Raw genomic sequence first — 14,383 nt, 5'->3', positions numbered from 1 at the left:
TGCCAAGTTTTAGTCTGCCAACAAGTTCTTTGGAAGTGCACTTTTTATTAGTAAGTTGTTTAGTATTTTTTCTATTTTTTTTTTTACGAAAGCCTCTCTCTTACATTGCAAAGTATGGCTTTTATTAGTTTATTTTTGGGGTTTTGGGAGATGGCTGTAAACAGTAGCAGTGCTTAGTAACTTTCACTAGAAACGTAGTCAAGCTGTTGTCTTTCTGCATCCTGGAATTTTCACTGTAATTTAATAGTAGTGGCCTGCTTTGCATATTTATTCATGTTTCTGTACAGGAGACAGCATTGGAAAGTATTTTGTATTCTTAGTGAGTTCTTGCAGAGCATACATGACATTATTTATGCTAAGAATTTAGTGTTTTGCACCTGATCTTTCAGAAATCTGGTTACGTGCTCCACCTGTACACTATCAATGGGAAGTACTTGCTGAGGAAGGAGGTGGCAAGGGCCATTTCGGACATGATTGTTTGTGATGATTATCTCATCACGGGTGACGAAGAGGGACTGCTTGTCATCTATGAACTGTTTGGGTGGGTGCCCTCGTGTCTTACCAATGTATCTAAGAGTGAACTGTTACAAGTTCACTACATGGCTTTTGGGTTCTCTTCATGCATGGGATGTATCAAAGCCTACATATCGGTTCACTGTACTGCCTGCATGAGTGCAAAGGGTCAGAAGAGGTTTGATTACAAGTGCATGCCACCGCCGAAATATTGGGGCACTTTTTTTTTCTTTTTTGCACTTCAAGTTGTTTGCAAGTATTGAAAAAGTATTTAGGCAACCCACTGAGATGACAGAGGAGCAGTGGTGATTTTACATACGTCATGCTGCTGCACATTCCTTGAAGTTGCTCAGGTTTAGGTTGGTCTTGTGCAAGATTGCACCAAAATTTTTCTCGTGCACAAATCTTTCTGCTTTTTTTTGTTTTGTTTTTTAAAGTGAAGCTTTCTTTGCCTCTTCCTTCGACTTTCCCACTGCTGCTGCTGCTGCTGTCTGGAACATCGCGTTGGGGGGTGGTTCAAAGCGTGTGTATACATGACAGGAGTGAGGCAGAGAGGAAAGGTGATGCGAGAAACTCGTTTGAACTCCACCGCATCGAATATGCACAATGCCCTCTGGAGCTCCCGGGCTGTTGCCACATTAGCCTCTTGACAGCTGTAATTATTCGTGACACCCTAAAGAGCATTGCAGAAACTGCATCGCTTACCTTTCTACTAACATGCTAGTCCAGAGGGGACAGAGATAGAACTGTAGAGAGGATAGGGGAAAAGAGGCAGTTCCCATACAAAAGGGGAAGGGGGGGGATTGAGGTGACGTGAGAAGGCAAGGAAACGCTACTGCTATAGACATGACAGCAGCTGCGGGGAAACCGGATAAACTTAAGTTCAAGGTCTAGTACAGTATGTTTCTACTATTTCTGGAAAATGAACACCATGCAAATATGTCAAGCGGGCAACTTACGCAGAGCGGGCAGAAGCAGAACCACATTAATTAAAGCGCACCGCAGGGTCCAGGCAACACTACGGAAGCGGTCGCACGTCAAATAAACATTTCTGTGCCCACCGCAGTAGCTTTGCTGCTATGGCACTGCTCGAGGTCGCGGATATGATCTCAACCGTGGCAGCCACATTTCGAGGGGGGCGAAATAGAAGGCGAATGTGCACTTATATTTTGGGGCACGTTAAAGAACACGATAGTGTCAAAATTAGTCCGGAGTCCGCCACTACGGCGTGCCTCATGATCCGATTGTGGTTTTGGCACGTACAGACCCATAATCCAATTCAAGTTTAATACTTCTGCCACGATGACGATGTGCCATGTGAGGCAATAACAATGCTAAACCCTCTCAGAGGTTATGAAATATGGCGCACAACAACGCCTCTAGCAAATGTCTCTGCCTGTGTTCTGTGTACTACACAGACAAACAGCAGTGGTGCAAGCAAGGCAGAACTTGACATCAGCTCACCACTCTCATGTTAGACTAAACATTGAAGAAATCAAGCTTTCACCGTCAACATCACTGCTAATTATCACCAATAAAAGCAACCAGCACAGAAAGCTTCGCTTACATAGATTCCCACAGTACATGGGATTGGCATAATTTTTTTATATCTCACTTTCTTGCTCTGTCTGTTGCTTATTTTGCTGCAGTTAAGGTAACAGGAGCATATTGACTTATTCAGCTAAAGGTAGCATTCAGGGTGAATTTCTTCAATTTTTTCCTTAATGCATGCAACAAAAGTAAATGGCATTGAGCAAAACATTGTTTCAAACAACAGCTCTTACATGTGCATAAAAGTCCTTGTGCCTCATTGAGTGCATGTTCTGTTATTGTCATGTTCTGATATTATTGAAAGCCTAATTTGTTTTGTTTTGTTTTTCCATTTCCTTTCTCTACATATCAATTTACACTCATTTCAGTAATATTTTTATTGGGGTGTTGGCAGCATTTAACTAGGCAGGTGTCTGTATTCAGCTGTAATTGTTGATAAATGAAACTAGCAACATTAAAAAAGCCTTTTACAAAAAATATGGTGAGGTTTCGATTTCGGAGCTCAGTGTAGGTGGTATTGTTGCTGTCCTTACACCCGAATGACATGTTTTTGCTTAGTTTTTCGTGACAGCCACTTCAAACTCTTGCACTTATATTGTAGTGGGTAAGGTGGTACAGCGAACCTCGTTAAACCGTAGTTGGCCGGAGCTCGGAAAAAGTATGTACTAAATGGTAGTACTGCTTAACCGAAGTAGCATGAGATCACCCACTTACCTGTCAAAAACGCAACTCAGAGAGAGTACGATGAAAGGGGAAAAAAATGTGTGGTATTTATTCACTTCGCTCGACAAAAGTTTTATTTTCGTTTGATGTCGCAGCGGCCTAGCAGCGACGACAGCGGCCTCAAATTTGCCGAAGCTGAGAGCCACCTTTTCAGTCAACCCCCTCTTCTCGGCAAACACTCGCATGGCAGATTCCTCGTTGGCGTTGCATGTTCTCCGTGCATGCGGGTGGCAGCGCTGCAGAAGTCGCGGGGCGCCTTTTTTATTGCGGGGTGCTGTTCTTGTCGCGATGATTGCATTCATGAGGCTAACGTAACGCGCAGCTTCTGCCACTGTCGGGCCTGAATCGCCTGTGCTGTCGCTTTCCGCGTCGTCCTCATCGCTGTCGCTAGTCGACACTTCGGTAACAACAGAGGCAACGATGGTGAAAAGTCGAACCTCATAGCCGACATCTCTTCGTGGCCGCAGCAATGCTGCCGAGCACCTTCTTCGCATTTCAAATGCCACACATCGTAGTCAACAGTGGATCTCTGTCACATGCCAGCGCCGACTTCGTGTCACATTCGATAGCACGAACGATGTCTAATTTTTCTTCTATGCTGAGCACCCGGCAACTTTTTTATCCAAGCTGTGGCATGACGCGAGTCCTCGCTTGCATGATGCCACAACAGGCTACAACGCTCTCTTGCACGCTGCCGAGATGATGTTGATGTTGACGTGGCTTCACGCGCAAATGCACAGGGTGCTTGGAGGCCGTTGTTCTGATTTCTGAGGCTTGTTGTTCTGCCGGGCCGCCCAATAGAGACGACGCGCTGCCGTGTTTGCACGACAAAAAGTGTAAACACTACATGTTAACCGATACGTATGCTGGTACGGTTTATGCGGATACAAAACACGTTATGTTCAGTGGCCTCTGAGTCGGGGATTTGACTTTACTACTTTTAAAATGAAACTACTGTTTAAGCGGGTATGGTTTAATGAGGTTTTACTGTATGTTGTTACCGGATTTTAAACAATTGAATTGAATTTAAGATCGTGTGGCTTTCAGAAAAATGATTTCAATTTAGTTGAATGAAGACACACCACTGAACCTTCTTTTTATAGTACTAGGCTTTTTCCAGTGAATGGGAGTGGTATTGGTGCCAGTCTAGGTTAAAAAGAAAACCGTATAACTTGGTGTGCCTCCCATATGTACAGTCTTTCACAAAAGCGTACAGGACACAGCTTCCACGACAGATGCATATTTCTGTTCAGTTGAAGCATAGTGCTTATATTAATGGATCACAGTGTAGGTCACAAAAGCAGTTATGGATAAAAATCTTGAATTTAAGGCTATGTGCCTAGGCTTCGAGATAACTTGGCTTTTCCCAATACTCATGTTCATTAAACTTTTGTGGCTTACTGTACCAAAAGTGTCTTCACTCTTGCACATAATATGCTTCAAGTGAAGGGCGTGACCATTGTACACGTTGTCTTTCCTGACTAAAACAGTTTTTTAATATGATGCTATGGGTTCTTTTCACTCTGTCTGCAGCTTGGCCGAAAAGGTTTCGCTGCCACTGTGTTCCTCCATTTTGACAGTGGCCCGCACACCCACCAACTCGCACCTCATCTGCAGCCTAAGTGATGGGAAACTCGTCGTCATCGGAATCTCGACATCGTCACTTCGTTCTTCCTCCTGAATAATTCCGACGCCTGACTCAAGAGCTCCCTCTGCATTCAAGACCTAGGTGCCTGGAAGGGAACTGTCAATCTTCCCCGACATTTGCCCCACGAAGTACACTTATTGTGGTTTCCACGTTAAGCACAAACAGAGAGGTAACTACTATATTGCAAGGGGCACCAGAGTAGCACAGAGAGCATTGCAAGGGCTCGTGCAAGGTTTTAATTATTAATTGCACTAGTTTTGTTAACAATGTTACTTTTATCTTGTTGGCACCACTGGTTGTGACAGTGAAACTGTGTGATCACTTGTTTTAGCACACTTATTTACTAAATTGTGAAAGCCATATATATATATGTGTGTGTACACACACACACACACACACTCTCTCTCTCTCTCTCTCACTGTTTTGAGAAGATGGCCGATGCTTAATGGCAAGGAGTTTTGCTGTGTTGCATTGCACATTGCATAGCGTTGTCGCACTTGAAAGTGCTATACAGTAGTGCCCTCTGCAGGCAGTTTAATGTTTGTTTGCTGTTCCTGTGATGCACTGCACCATAGAGCAATTTTCAGGTGCAAAGTATTGCTTGAAGCTATATATATATATACATATACTGACGTTTGATATACTATACTAATGCAAGCAGGAATGACAAGACATTGTATCAGATGTGGCCACATGAACCTTGCGTACATTTGACACTATCTCACTTACGTACAATGAACTCGTATGGCATGTACTGTGAAAGCATGCACTTAAAGTGAAGCTGTGCAATGTTAGTTGTGTCAAATTGTATGTGGGGTGCATGCAATTCTTCAAAGCAGGCCTTTTGAAGAAAGTGCAATGAGAATGAACTCTCTTGTGTCACTTTAAATGGGCTCATTTATTAGTTTGACTCAGTCGTCAGCGTTGTGCTAATGACTTGCAGTTTAGATTTGTTAAGACTGTGCCCAAGTTCACACCTCTGTTAGATTACGTGAAAGTGACTAGCGATGCACAAAATAGGGAAAGAACTAATGTAACCTGTCCATGTGAGTATTTCCACTGACTGTCACATATATTTCAGGCTTGATGTAGCTAGCTTCTCTTTTTAGACCTATCTGCATTTTTATGATGTTAGGTCAGCTTCCTTGCTTGGTCTGTTACAGGTTTCTTCTGTCTTATTTTGTTTAATATTTCAATCATGAGAGTAAGGACGAAGCGTGGGAGGTTGTCTGCGAGGAACTATTATAGAGATGACAGTACACAGTGATCTGTCTCATACAGAATAGGGATGTTCCACACATGCCATAGTTTCAGGCAGTGGCTGCAAAACAAACTGTGAAGTTCTAGCTGTTTACAACTGTATTGTACAGAGTACAGTGCCCAGACCACAAGTACACATAGCCTAGACTGCGACACAATTAAGTTGTACATACACAAATTACCAGTGTATATCTGTAGCGTAGCGAATTTAGTACCATACCCTGTTGGGAAAATTTTCACAGTTTTAATAATAGTTAACGGAAGCAGGTTGAGTGAAATTTCACCTGTGGAGTACCAGCTTGCAGCGATATCTATTATTGTGGATGCGGTAGCACAGTCTTAGCTTTCTATCTATTTCACGTATATTAAATATTAAGGCAAGGTAAAATAGTTTAGCAACATGGTTGGACTGCTGTGAGCTACGTATAATGTAAGGCTATGAAGGAGCTTTTCATTGTGGTAGCCTAACAAGGCGTGTTAGGTTACTCACAGCAAGTCAATGAATCGTCATGTATGCTATGGTGCTAAGTATTTAGTAATGAAAATAATAGAAAGTTCAACAATGCCTTTCATAGAAAAACGTAATTGAGGCATTACGAGAATGTTGGAAAACAGAACTACTCTAGTGTTTGCAAGGTCTAGGCTGTTTGCTACCAGCTTTTGTTGCATCATTCCAAGGTCATTGACAGCGTGTTGGCTAGTGCACCAATGATACTTTTGCTTTTGAGAGTTAGACATTTAAGAGGACTTCACTACTCTTAGAAGTTGAATGTTGTGTCAGCAAAGCTGAGACGAATTCTACAAAGGGCAGTGTACTTACACAGCAAGAGTGCTTAAGAGCCAGCGTTGCTTGAGGCTGCTTTTTTTGTAGAAGAGTATATTGTTGTAGTCACATTATGCAATGTTATATGCACATGCAGAGTGTCTGATGTGGGAGTCAGTCAGAACAGGCTCACAGGAAGCAAGCTCTTCAAAAAGAGGGATTGCACCTAATGTTTAATTGTTGTGTTTTTTTATACTAATGGTTGTTATATCTACATACATATATATATATATGTATACATATACCAGTTGGCGTTTATTGTTTTCCTAAGATGAGAAGAAGCCTTGTTTACAGTTTACTCTGTACATTTGTGTAAATACGCCGTGGAGGATGCCGGACACTGCAATTTATTTAATAGAAACATATCTGAATAAAACTATTGCAACTGAAATGTCCTCGTTCCCTGTGCTCATACCTGCATAATCATTGGACCTTTTTATGCGTTGCATATTGCAATCACTCAGTTCAGCCCTTGGGCGCGGCCGGGCAGCCACCATTGACCTTTAGCGCAACCACGTGACGTGACGTCACGACAGCCGGAGGAAAAGCTGGGCCCCAACTCGCGCGGTCGGGCGCGGCCGCAGCCACCACTTGACTCCCGCTCCTCCCGCTAGGGGCGCTGCGCCGGCGCGTGACATCACGGAGGAAAAGCTGGGCCCCAACTTGCGCTGTCGCGCGCGGCCGCAGCCACCACCTGACTCCAACGCCGTTGTAGCCGGTGCTGGAGCTGCGTTTGTACATTCTGCATTAGCTTCACCGGCAACCACGTATATAGCCGCTACAGCACTTCTCGCCTCACTGCTGGTGCTTGCACACAGAATGACCAAGAATTAAAATAGCTAAACCAAGTATTACCGAGTAAATCCAAGTATAACCAAGTATTGCCGAGAAAATCGAGTGCCGCCAAGCAATACCTTGCTCTCAAAAAAAAAAAAAAAAAGACCGCGCAATATGCAACGCATTCTTGGCTTAACCAAGCTAAGCCTGGCCATTTTTTTCAGTCTTCCTGTGTGCATAGAGAGCTAGAAAAACATGGAATACAACACAAACCAGAATGAAATATTTAGGTGAACATTTACAACAAAAAGGGCTCTGTAATGAAGAAAATGTTGATAAATGTCCATATTTAGATATAGTAGAAGGAAAATAGCCAGAATAGTTGATGGGCCTGCCTTGTTTACTGTATGGTAGCCTTGAACAGCAATATTCAACAGGAAACATTTGAAAGCCTGCCCTTGATTGAGTCAGTGTGACCATATAAACATGGGCCAACAAGTAAATTAGCCCTCTGAAAACATGGTCAAGTAAGCGATGCATAGTGTTTGAAACAGCCAAAAATAAGATTATTTCATCCAAACAATCTATTAACGTGAAGCATTCTTTCTGAATTTCAGGCATATTGAATCTATCTATCTATCTAGCTAGCTAGCGCCCTACGTCGTGATTGTTTCTTCAGATGGATATATATCAAAATAGGTATAGGGCAGCACGACATGCATGCATACACAACATGAACAACATGTTGCATAAATAAAATGACATATTTTATTGCATGTACGTCATGGCATAAAGGATATGAACGACATGATGCCATGAGGGTCGTTTCTTTAACTCAATATAAGAATATGAATGAGATGCATGCATGAACTAAAATGGATTGACATGGATTTCATGACATGCCATGTGTGTCATGTCATACAAGGTCATATCACATATCATATACATACAATAGCATATACACCCAATAGCATATCATATACATACAAGAGCATATCATGTTATGGTATGCATGGTATCATATGCTTGTCATGGCATGTATGTCATGCCATGAATGTTGTGAATGACATGAAGATGCCGGGGTAGTTTCTTTACCTCAATAAATATCTAGGTACGAGTGACATGGCATACGCACATGACCTGACATGAAATAAATGTCACATTAATTGTATGCCTGTCATGACATGAATTGCATGACATGACATCAACGACAAGACATGCATGTGCTTGTCATTTCGTCTCATTCTTGTAACAGGCATGTAATTTCATTAATGTCATGGATATCCTGATATATAATCTGCTTGAAAATGGAACTGGCATGAATAACAATCATGTCACAACATGAATGAAATGCCACGCATGTCATGACATCAATGTCATAAATGTGATGGCTATAATGGATTGAATGACTTGCATTTCTTCACTATATCCTGGATATGCCTGTCATGGCATGCATGTGTGACATTAATGTTATGTCATGTCATTTATGTCAAAAGATTATTGGAAGAAATATGGTGTTTATTTCAATCCATGACATGATTCCCATGAATGTCATGACATGCATGACTGGAACGAGATTACCATGACATTACCATGACAAGAACTTGTGCTGAACTAATGGACTAAGTTGTCTACTAACTTGGGCCTATGACTATGAGCTCATGTTCGTGATGATTGTCACTTCGTCATTCCAGCTTTGTTAACACAACTCTCACCTCTGCTTTTCGTGTGCCATCTGCGCTCGAGCCAGGTGGTACATGTAAGATGGCCCCAGAATCTTGGTAGCAGAACACCAGGTAATGGTAGCATTCATTCAAACAGTGATTGAAAAGAAAGTTTCCCACGAGTAAGCATTAATTTACAAGCACCAGACAGCAACGTGCCGCCTTTTCGTCCCTCCCAAAGCTTCTACTGCATTTTCATGGCCCTTCTCGTCATTGCCAGGCCACTGAATCAAACATTGAGGTGTGCTCTTTCCTGGTGCACATAGTATCTGAGTATGACAACACTGCACTGAATCCCACCTATGGCAGTGTCATCACGACTCAGCCAAGGTGAGCAGCTGTGCCACGCCACTCATTCGAATGGCTATAAAAGGACACAGGCTTAAAGGGCAACTCCAGTGGTTTTTCAATGTCCACTGATCTTAACGAAATTTTTAATATATGTTCTCTTTTGCACTCTGATTATATGTGCCAAACAATATGGCTGCAAGTCATTTAGTTTTCGTGAAAATGAATTTTAAAGATTGGTTGCATTTCCAACTCATGACTTTCTACTGGCCACCCTGTGTTTGTGACGTCGGAGACAACACCGCCACCCTCGCTGAAATCGCCGCAGTCTAGTTCGGAAAATCTGTAAAAGCTCCCTGGGTCATCGGGAGACAGCATCAGCTACGCTTGTTTGGCATTAGTGCCACATGTACTACGTGTTTAGCATGCATTCTGCGTGTTTACATTATGGTAGTGTAGGACCTGATGTCATCGACTCATTGTGATGTCACACGTAGCAGCTACCTGTTTCAGTGTCGCTATCTCGTTTATTGGTTATCTAAAGTTATTGATGAATTTCTAAGCAAATTGAACCACCCTACTGGTGACAGGACTGTCAATGCCATTTGAATATGACAATATCCTAATATGGTTGAAAAAACGCCGGAGTTCCTTTAAGAGGAAGCTTTGGCTCGGGCCCAGCTCCGACGTGGCCTATTCAAATACATGTAAAATGCAGAAACACTTTTTTGAAATAACCCCTGCACCAATTTTAATGAAATTTGTTGCATTTGAGAGAGAAGGTGAAATTCTAGTGACTGTTGGCAGCGGAATTTAAATTTAGGGCCTGAATTTTGTTTAAAAAGATTTCAAAATTCGAAAGTTCAAAAACAATAGAAGCATGAAGTTTACAAATTAATAGCTTTGCATCAAGAACAGGTATTGCGGTTCTGTAAATGGCATCCATTAGATCATTCAAAGCAGACAAATTCAATATGTAAATTTATATCTTACGTGAATTCCTTACGTTTTGTACAAGGGTTCTACAAAAGCTGTAATTCCATCTTACTAAATTACTTGAGATTCATGTATAACATATTATTTTGTCCGCTTTAGATGTACTATTAGATGCAATTCACAGAATTGTGATATCGTTTTTCATAGCCGAGTTACAGAGTTGTAAACTTGATAGTTTCGCTTCCTGAAAATTTGCGATTTTGCCAATTTTTAATAAATAATTGACGACCTAAATAAAAACTTCGAAACCTACTGTCACTAGGTTTTAAGTTTTTCTTTTATATGCAACAGACCTCTTCAAATTTGGTGCAGTGGTTGCCTAGAAAAACGAATTCTGCTTTGACATGCATTTAGATAGGAGCACCTGAGCTAAAGCTTCCTCTTAAGGTTGTGCTACAGTGTCACCATCAAGTCACCCATTTGTGTCCTCTAAGTGATACCACATGCTGCCATCAGTGAGCATTTAGTTTCTATGTTTCGTGCCCAACTTGCACCTTCATGCTGCTAGTCATGCTGCTCGCATTAATTTAGTTCTGTACTCATGGCACACACAAAAATTGGCTTTACACAAACACACTGGTCAACCTGGTAATGCATTGCGGAACTCCAAACAATGCTAAATTGCCAGCTACCTGCAAAATGCTTCGCATAACAGATTCCCACAATGTGTGGGATCAGCACACTTTTTTTTTTACATATTGAATTATAATTTTTTTTGCACATGCATTAAGTTTCCATACAAGTTCTGTGAGATTGCCAAGTTCAATGAAGAGATTGACAAAGACAAGTTAAAAACTAGGCTGAGATAACAAACTATTTTTATGTCTTTATTCCAAATCTGCCATTAGCCCCCTGTGACAGGCCAAATCACTTGCAGATTTGGAATAAAAACAAATTGGAATAGTTTTATCCCAGCCCTGGTCTCTATCGTTGGTTCCATTGCTGGCTACAAGCTTTAGGTTAATGTTCTTGTTTCCTGCAAGTGTTATGCCCTGAATATACCTGTCTACGCCACTCATAAGTTTGACTGTGCAAAAAGACTTGTGAAGGTGAGAAAAAAACATTGAGGTAGTCCAGTTAAACCTCAATATAACGAAGTAGGTAAAAATCGGCAATTTCCTTCGCTATATCGAAATTTCGTTGCATTGAAATTCGACCTTTTATGCAAATAAGTACCGTCTTCGATCAATTTTTTTACAAGGGGCTGCAGAATTTTGCGAATTATCGCGCAATCGAAAAAAAAAAGCAAATTTGAATGAGAAAGCAACTTATTTTGATGAATTTCAAAAGTCGGCGACAAATGATACGGTTTCATGCTATGTCGACAATACCTTAACATCAGCGGTACGAGTTGAGAGAAGCCAGCCACGCTTTCGCGTGCACTTCGTCCCCGCAGCTGATAGCGTCGCCCGCACTGAGACGACGCTATCATGAAAAGCGCCGGCAGCGGGGAGGGAATACTTATCTGCCTCTCGTTCCAACAACTCACCGAAACTCTAGATTACGCAACTTTCCATACTAAACGCGTGGAAAGACAGCTAACATATTGCCACGCCGTCTCGGCATACCCACTTTGCGCGTGCGGCAGATTACTTCTAAAGCTGTGGGCGGCTGCGTATGCACTCAGCTGCACTTACAGCCATGCACAGCCACGGCCGAGAGGCTCGCCAGAAATCGCAAAGTACACCCACCCCTCCCTCGCGCGCGCTTGATCACGTTTTACCCTAGAGAAAAAGGCGTTACCGCCAGCGTGCTCCCCTTATTAGATATGGGGCCGTTTCCTGAGCCTACTTCGAGTTCCCCAGACCACATCGAATCGCACCACTGCTAAGTAGGGAATGCAGAAGCAGATGCCACATTCCTGAGGCACCACACGTGCAAACAAGTTGGCGGACCCCACTTCGTGTGCAGCCGGTGGAGCTATTCACTGCTTGGCTCTTCCCGAAAGTGAGGGGAAGGGACTCTTCCGTCCTGGCACTGTTGCGGGTAAAGTGGGTCCCGAAGAAAGACGGCTGTAATGCGCCATGACAACCTGCCGGCGTCGCCCCCTTCCCTCTATGGTGACGGCGCATTGCAAGTCAGCAAGGCAAGACCGCAGGGAGCCGCCGGGTGTTACACCACCGCACGGGCGCCTACCATTGGCCAAAGATGGCGTCATCTGAGCGGGCTCGCCCATTGGCCGAACGTCGTTTTAAGCCAAGACACCGAAGGGCTTAAAAGACGCAGACCGGGAGCAGCAGAAGAGCATTCTAGAGGATTCCTAGAGCAATCCCTTGATTCATCTCTCTCGAACTTCTTGCGACGGGCCGCAGCGTCCGAGTTGCTGCCTGCCCGTAATGACTTTTAAGACTGTTCATTGACTCTCACTGTAAATAATGTAAATAAAACCTCCCAAGTGTTTCATCCCGAAGTCCTCCTTAACTCCTACAACTGGCGCCAGCGGTGGGATTTCCTCCAACTCCTATACCCTCCATCTCCTTCGCTTCGCTCACGCAGGAAGGCGGCACTCGTGAAGCCATCTTTCTTGTCTCACCCTCGCAAACTTTCATTCGCACCTAAAGGCACAAAGTGCGCCGGCCACGATGAATCTTATCGCACTTAGATTTTACACGGAACATGATGCAGCTGCACTTCAGTGGTCGCTCTTGTGGCGCTGCTCGTCTCGCGCCGCGGGCGATTTGAGAGGTGCGTTTGCAAGCAGCCGCTTGTAATTCAATCATTTGACCATCTGCGTCCGCAGAAGTTTTCATTTATTAGACAGTTTTAGTTAGGCGTCCGCAACCACCCCCGTATGCAGCGTGCGAGGTTGTGCATACGTACCGAAGCGTGAGCGCACGATATGGCAGTAGGAGGGCGGACGCAAAAGTTGAGAAGGGGCTTGCCGATCTGCATGCGTAGGAACCAGTAGTGTGCTACTCAGCGCCGCCCTATATGCTACCTTATGAAACCGTGTAGCCATATTATCAGCCGCCGCGAAGTCAAACCACAAGCCGCGGAGTCATCTTCGGCAAAAGCGATATCGAAAATGCGCTCTTGTGGACACGCGAGAATGTCTCGCAAAGCCCACAGCGGACGCTATGCAGCTTTTAAAAAGCTGTAGGGGCACGCAAGATACCGTGCGTGCTCCTGCGTACTGCGCATGCACACTGATGCCTCCGCGGGTTTTCTACGTGCGCAGAGCTGCTGCGGATGCCCAACTGAAACTCTCTATTGTCTCGGCATTCCTTTGCGGCAAAAGCGAAATGTCGTTCTATTGAAGTCGCATACAAATACACTTTGTTATATTGAGCTTCTACGTACGTAGTGTTCCAAGGACAAGAGGTTATGGAAACGTAAATCGTTATCTCGATAGTTTTGTTATGTTAAAGTTCGCTATATCGAGGTTTAACTGTATATGCACAGTACTTTCGAGAACTGCTTCAACAAGCATAGCTAAATGGAAGGAACTCGATTGTGTTATTCCGCTTGCCAAGATATTAGTTGTGCCAGCAAATAGGAAGACTCACAAAATGTTCTCTCATTATGAAATGCGTTCGATAGACATGGCCATGCCTGCATGCAGTCATTTACACCGCACAATAGCGTGGCCAGAGGGCCCATTGTCAGCAGTGAGCTCGTTGAATGTGTGTAATGGCCACTGAATTCGTTACTATTACATTCTTGCGTTGCGAAGTGTTGTGTATGAAGAGACTAGGAAAGCAGCTGCCACTAAAGCTAGCAGCACTCGCAAACCCACCATATATAGTTGATTCCAATGTGCCCTTGGTTTTTCATGCCCAGAAATGGAAAATGCAATAGCCTCGATTGTTTCCTCACCAGATTTTTCTTGGCAAGAAAGAGGAATACCCACTTCTTCTTACTTAGAAAAAGAAAATTTGTCATCCCAACCATAGTGGACCAGGCATCACTCATTGCTGTTCAATGCCAGCATAGTGGGATAGAAGATTTGGGGGCTAGGATTTGGACACAGCCTACTGTAGTTTTAGTTTCGTGCTCGATTCGAACAGCATGTCATACTTGAGCACATTCTTCTGTAAAAAAGTGTGTTAGAATTGAGTAAATATGGTACTCTGAATGATT

General features: G+C 43.3%; 1 protein-coding gene across 3 annotated transcripts in view; it reads left to right on the top strand.

Moving 5' to 3' along the window:
- The window catches only part of LOC126541921 (neurobeachin-like protein 1), a 137,560-nt gene extending 130,651 nt beyond the window's left edge, over nt 1-6,909 (top strand). For all 3 annotated transcript variants that reach the window (XM_050188891.2, XM_050188890.2, XM_050188889.2), the window contains 2 exons: nt 390-541; nt 4,321-6,909. In XM_050188891.2, the coding sequence (XP_050044848.1) occupies nt 390-541; nt 4,321-4,468 (300 nt within the window). In that variant the 3' untranslated portion in view covers nt 4,469-6,909. The remainder of the gene's footprint in view (nt 1-389; nt 542-4,320) is intronic.
- Nucleotides 6,910-14,383: the final 7,474 nt, after the last annotated feature.

The sequence above is a fragment of the Dermacentor andersoni genome, chromosome 2 (genome assembly GCF_023375885.2).
Source record: "Dermacentor andersoni chromosome 2, qqDerAnde1_hic_scaffold, whole genome shotgun sequence".
NCBI classification, from domain to species: Eukaryota; Metazoa; Arthropoda; class Arachnida; order Ixodida; family Ixodidae; genus Dermacentor; species Dermacentor andersoni.
This window is presented reverse-complemented; position numbering and strand designations above follow the sequence as displayed.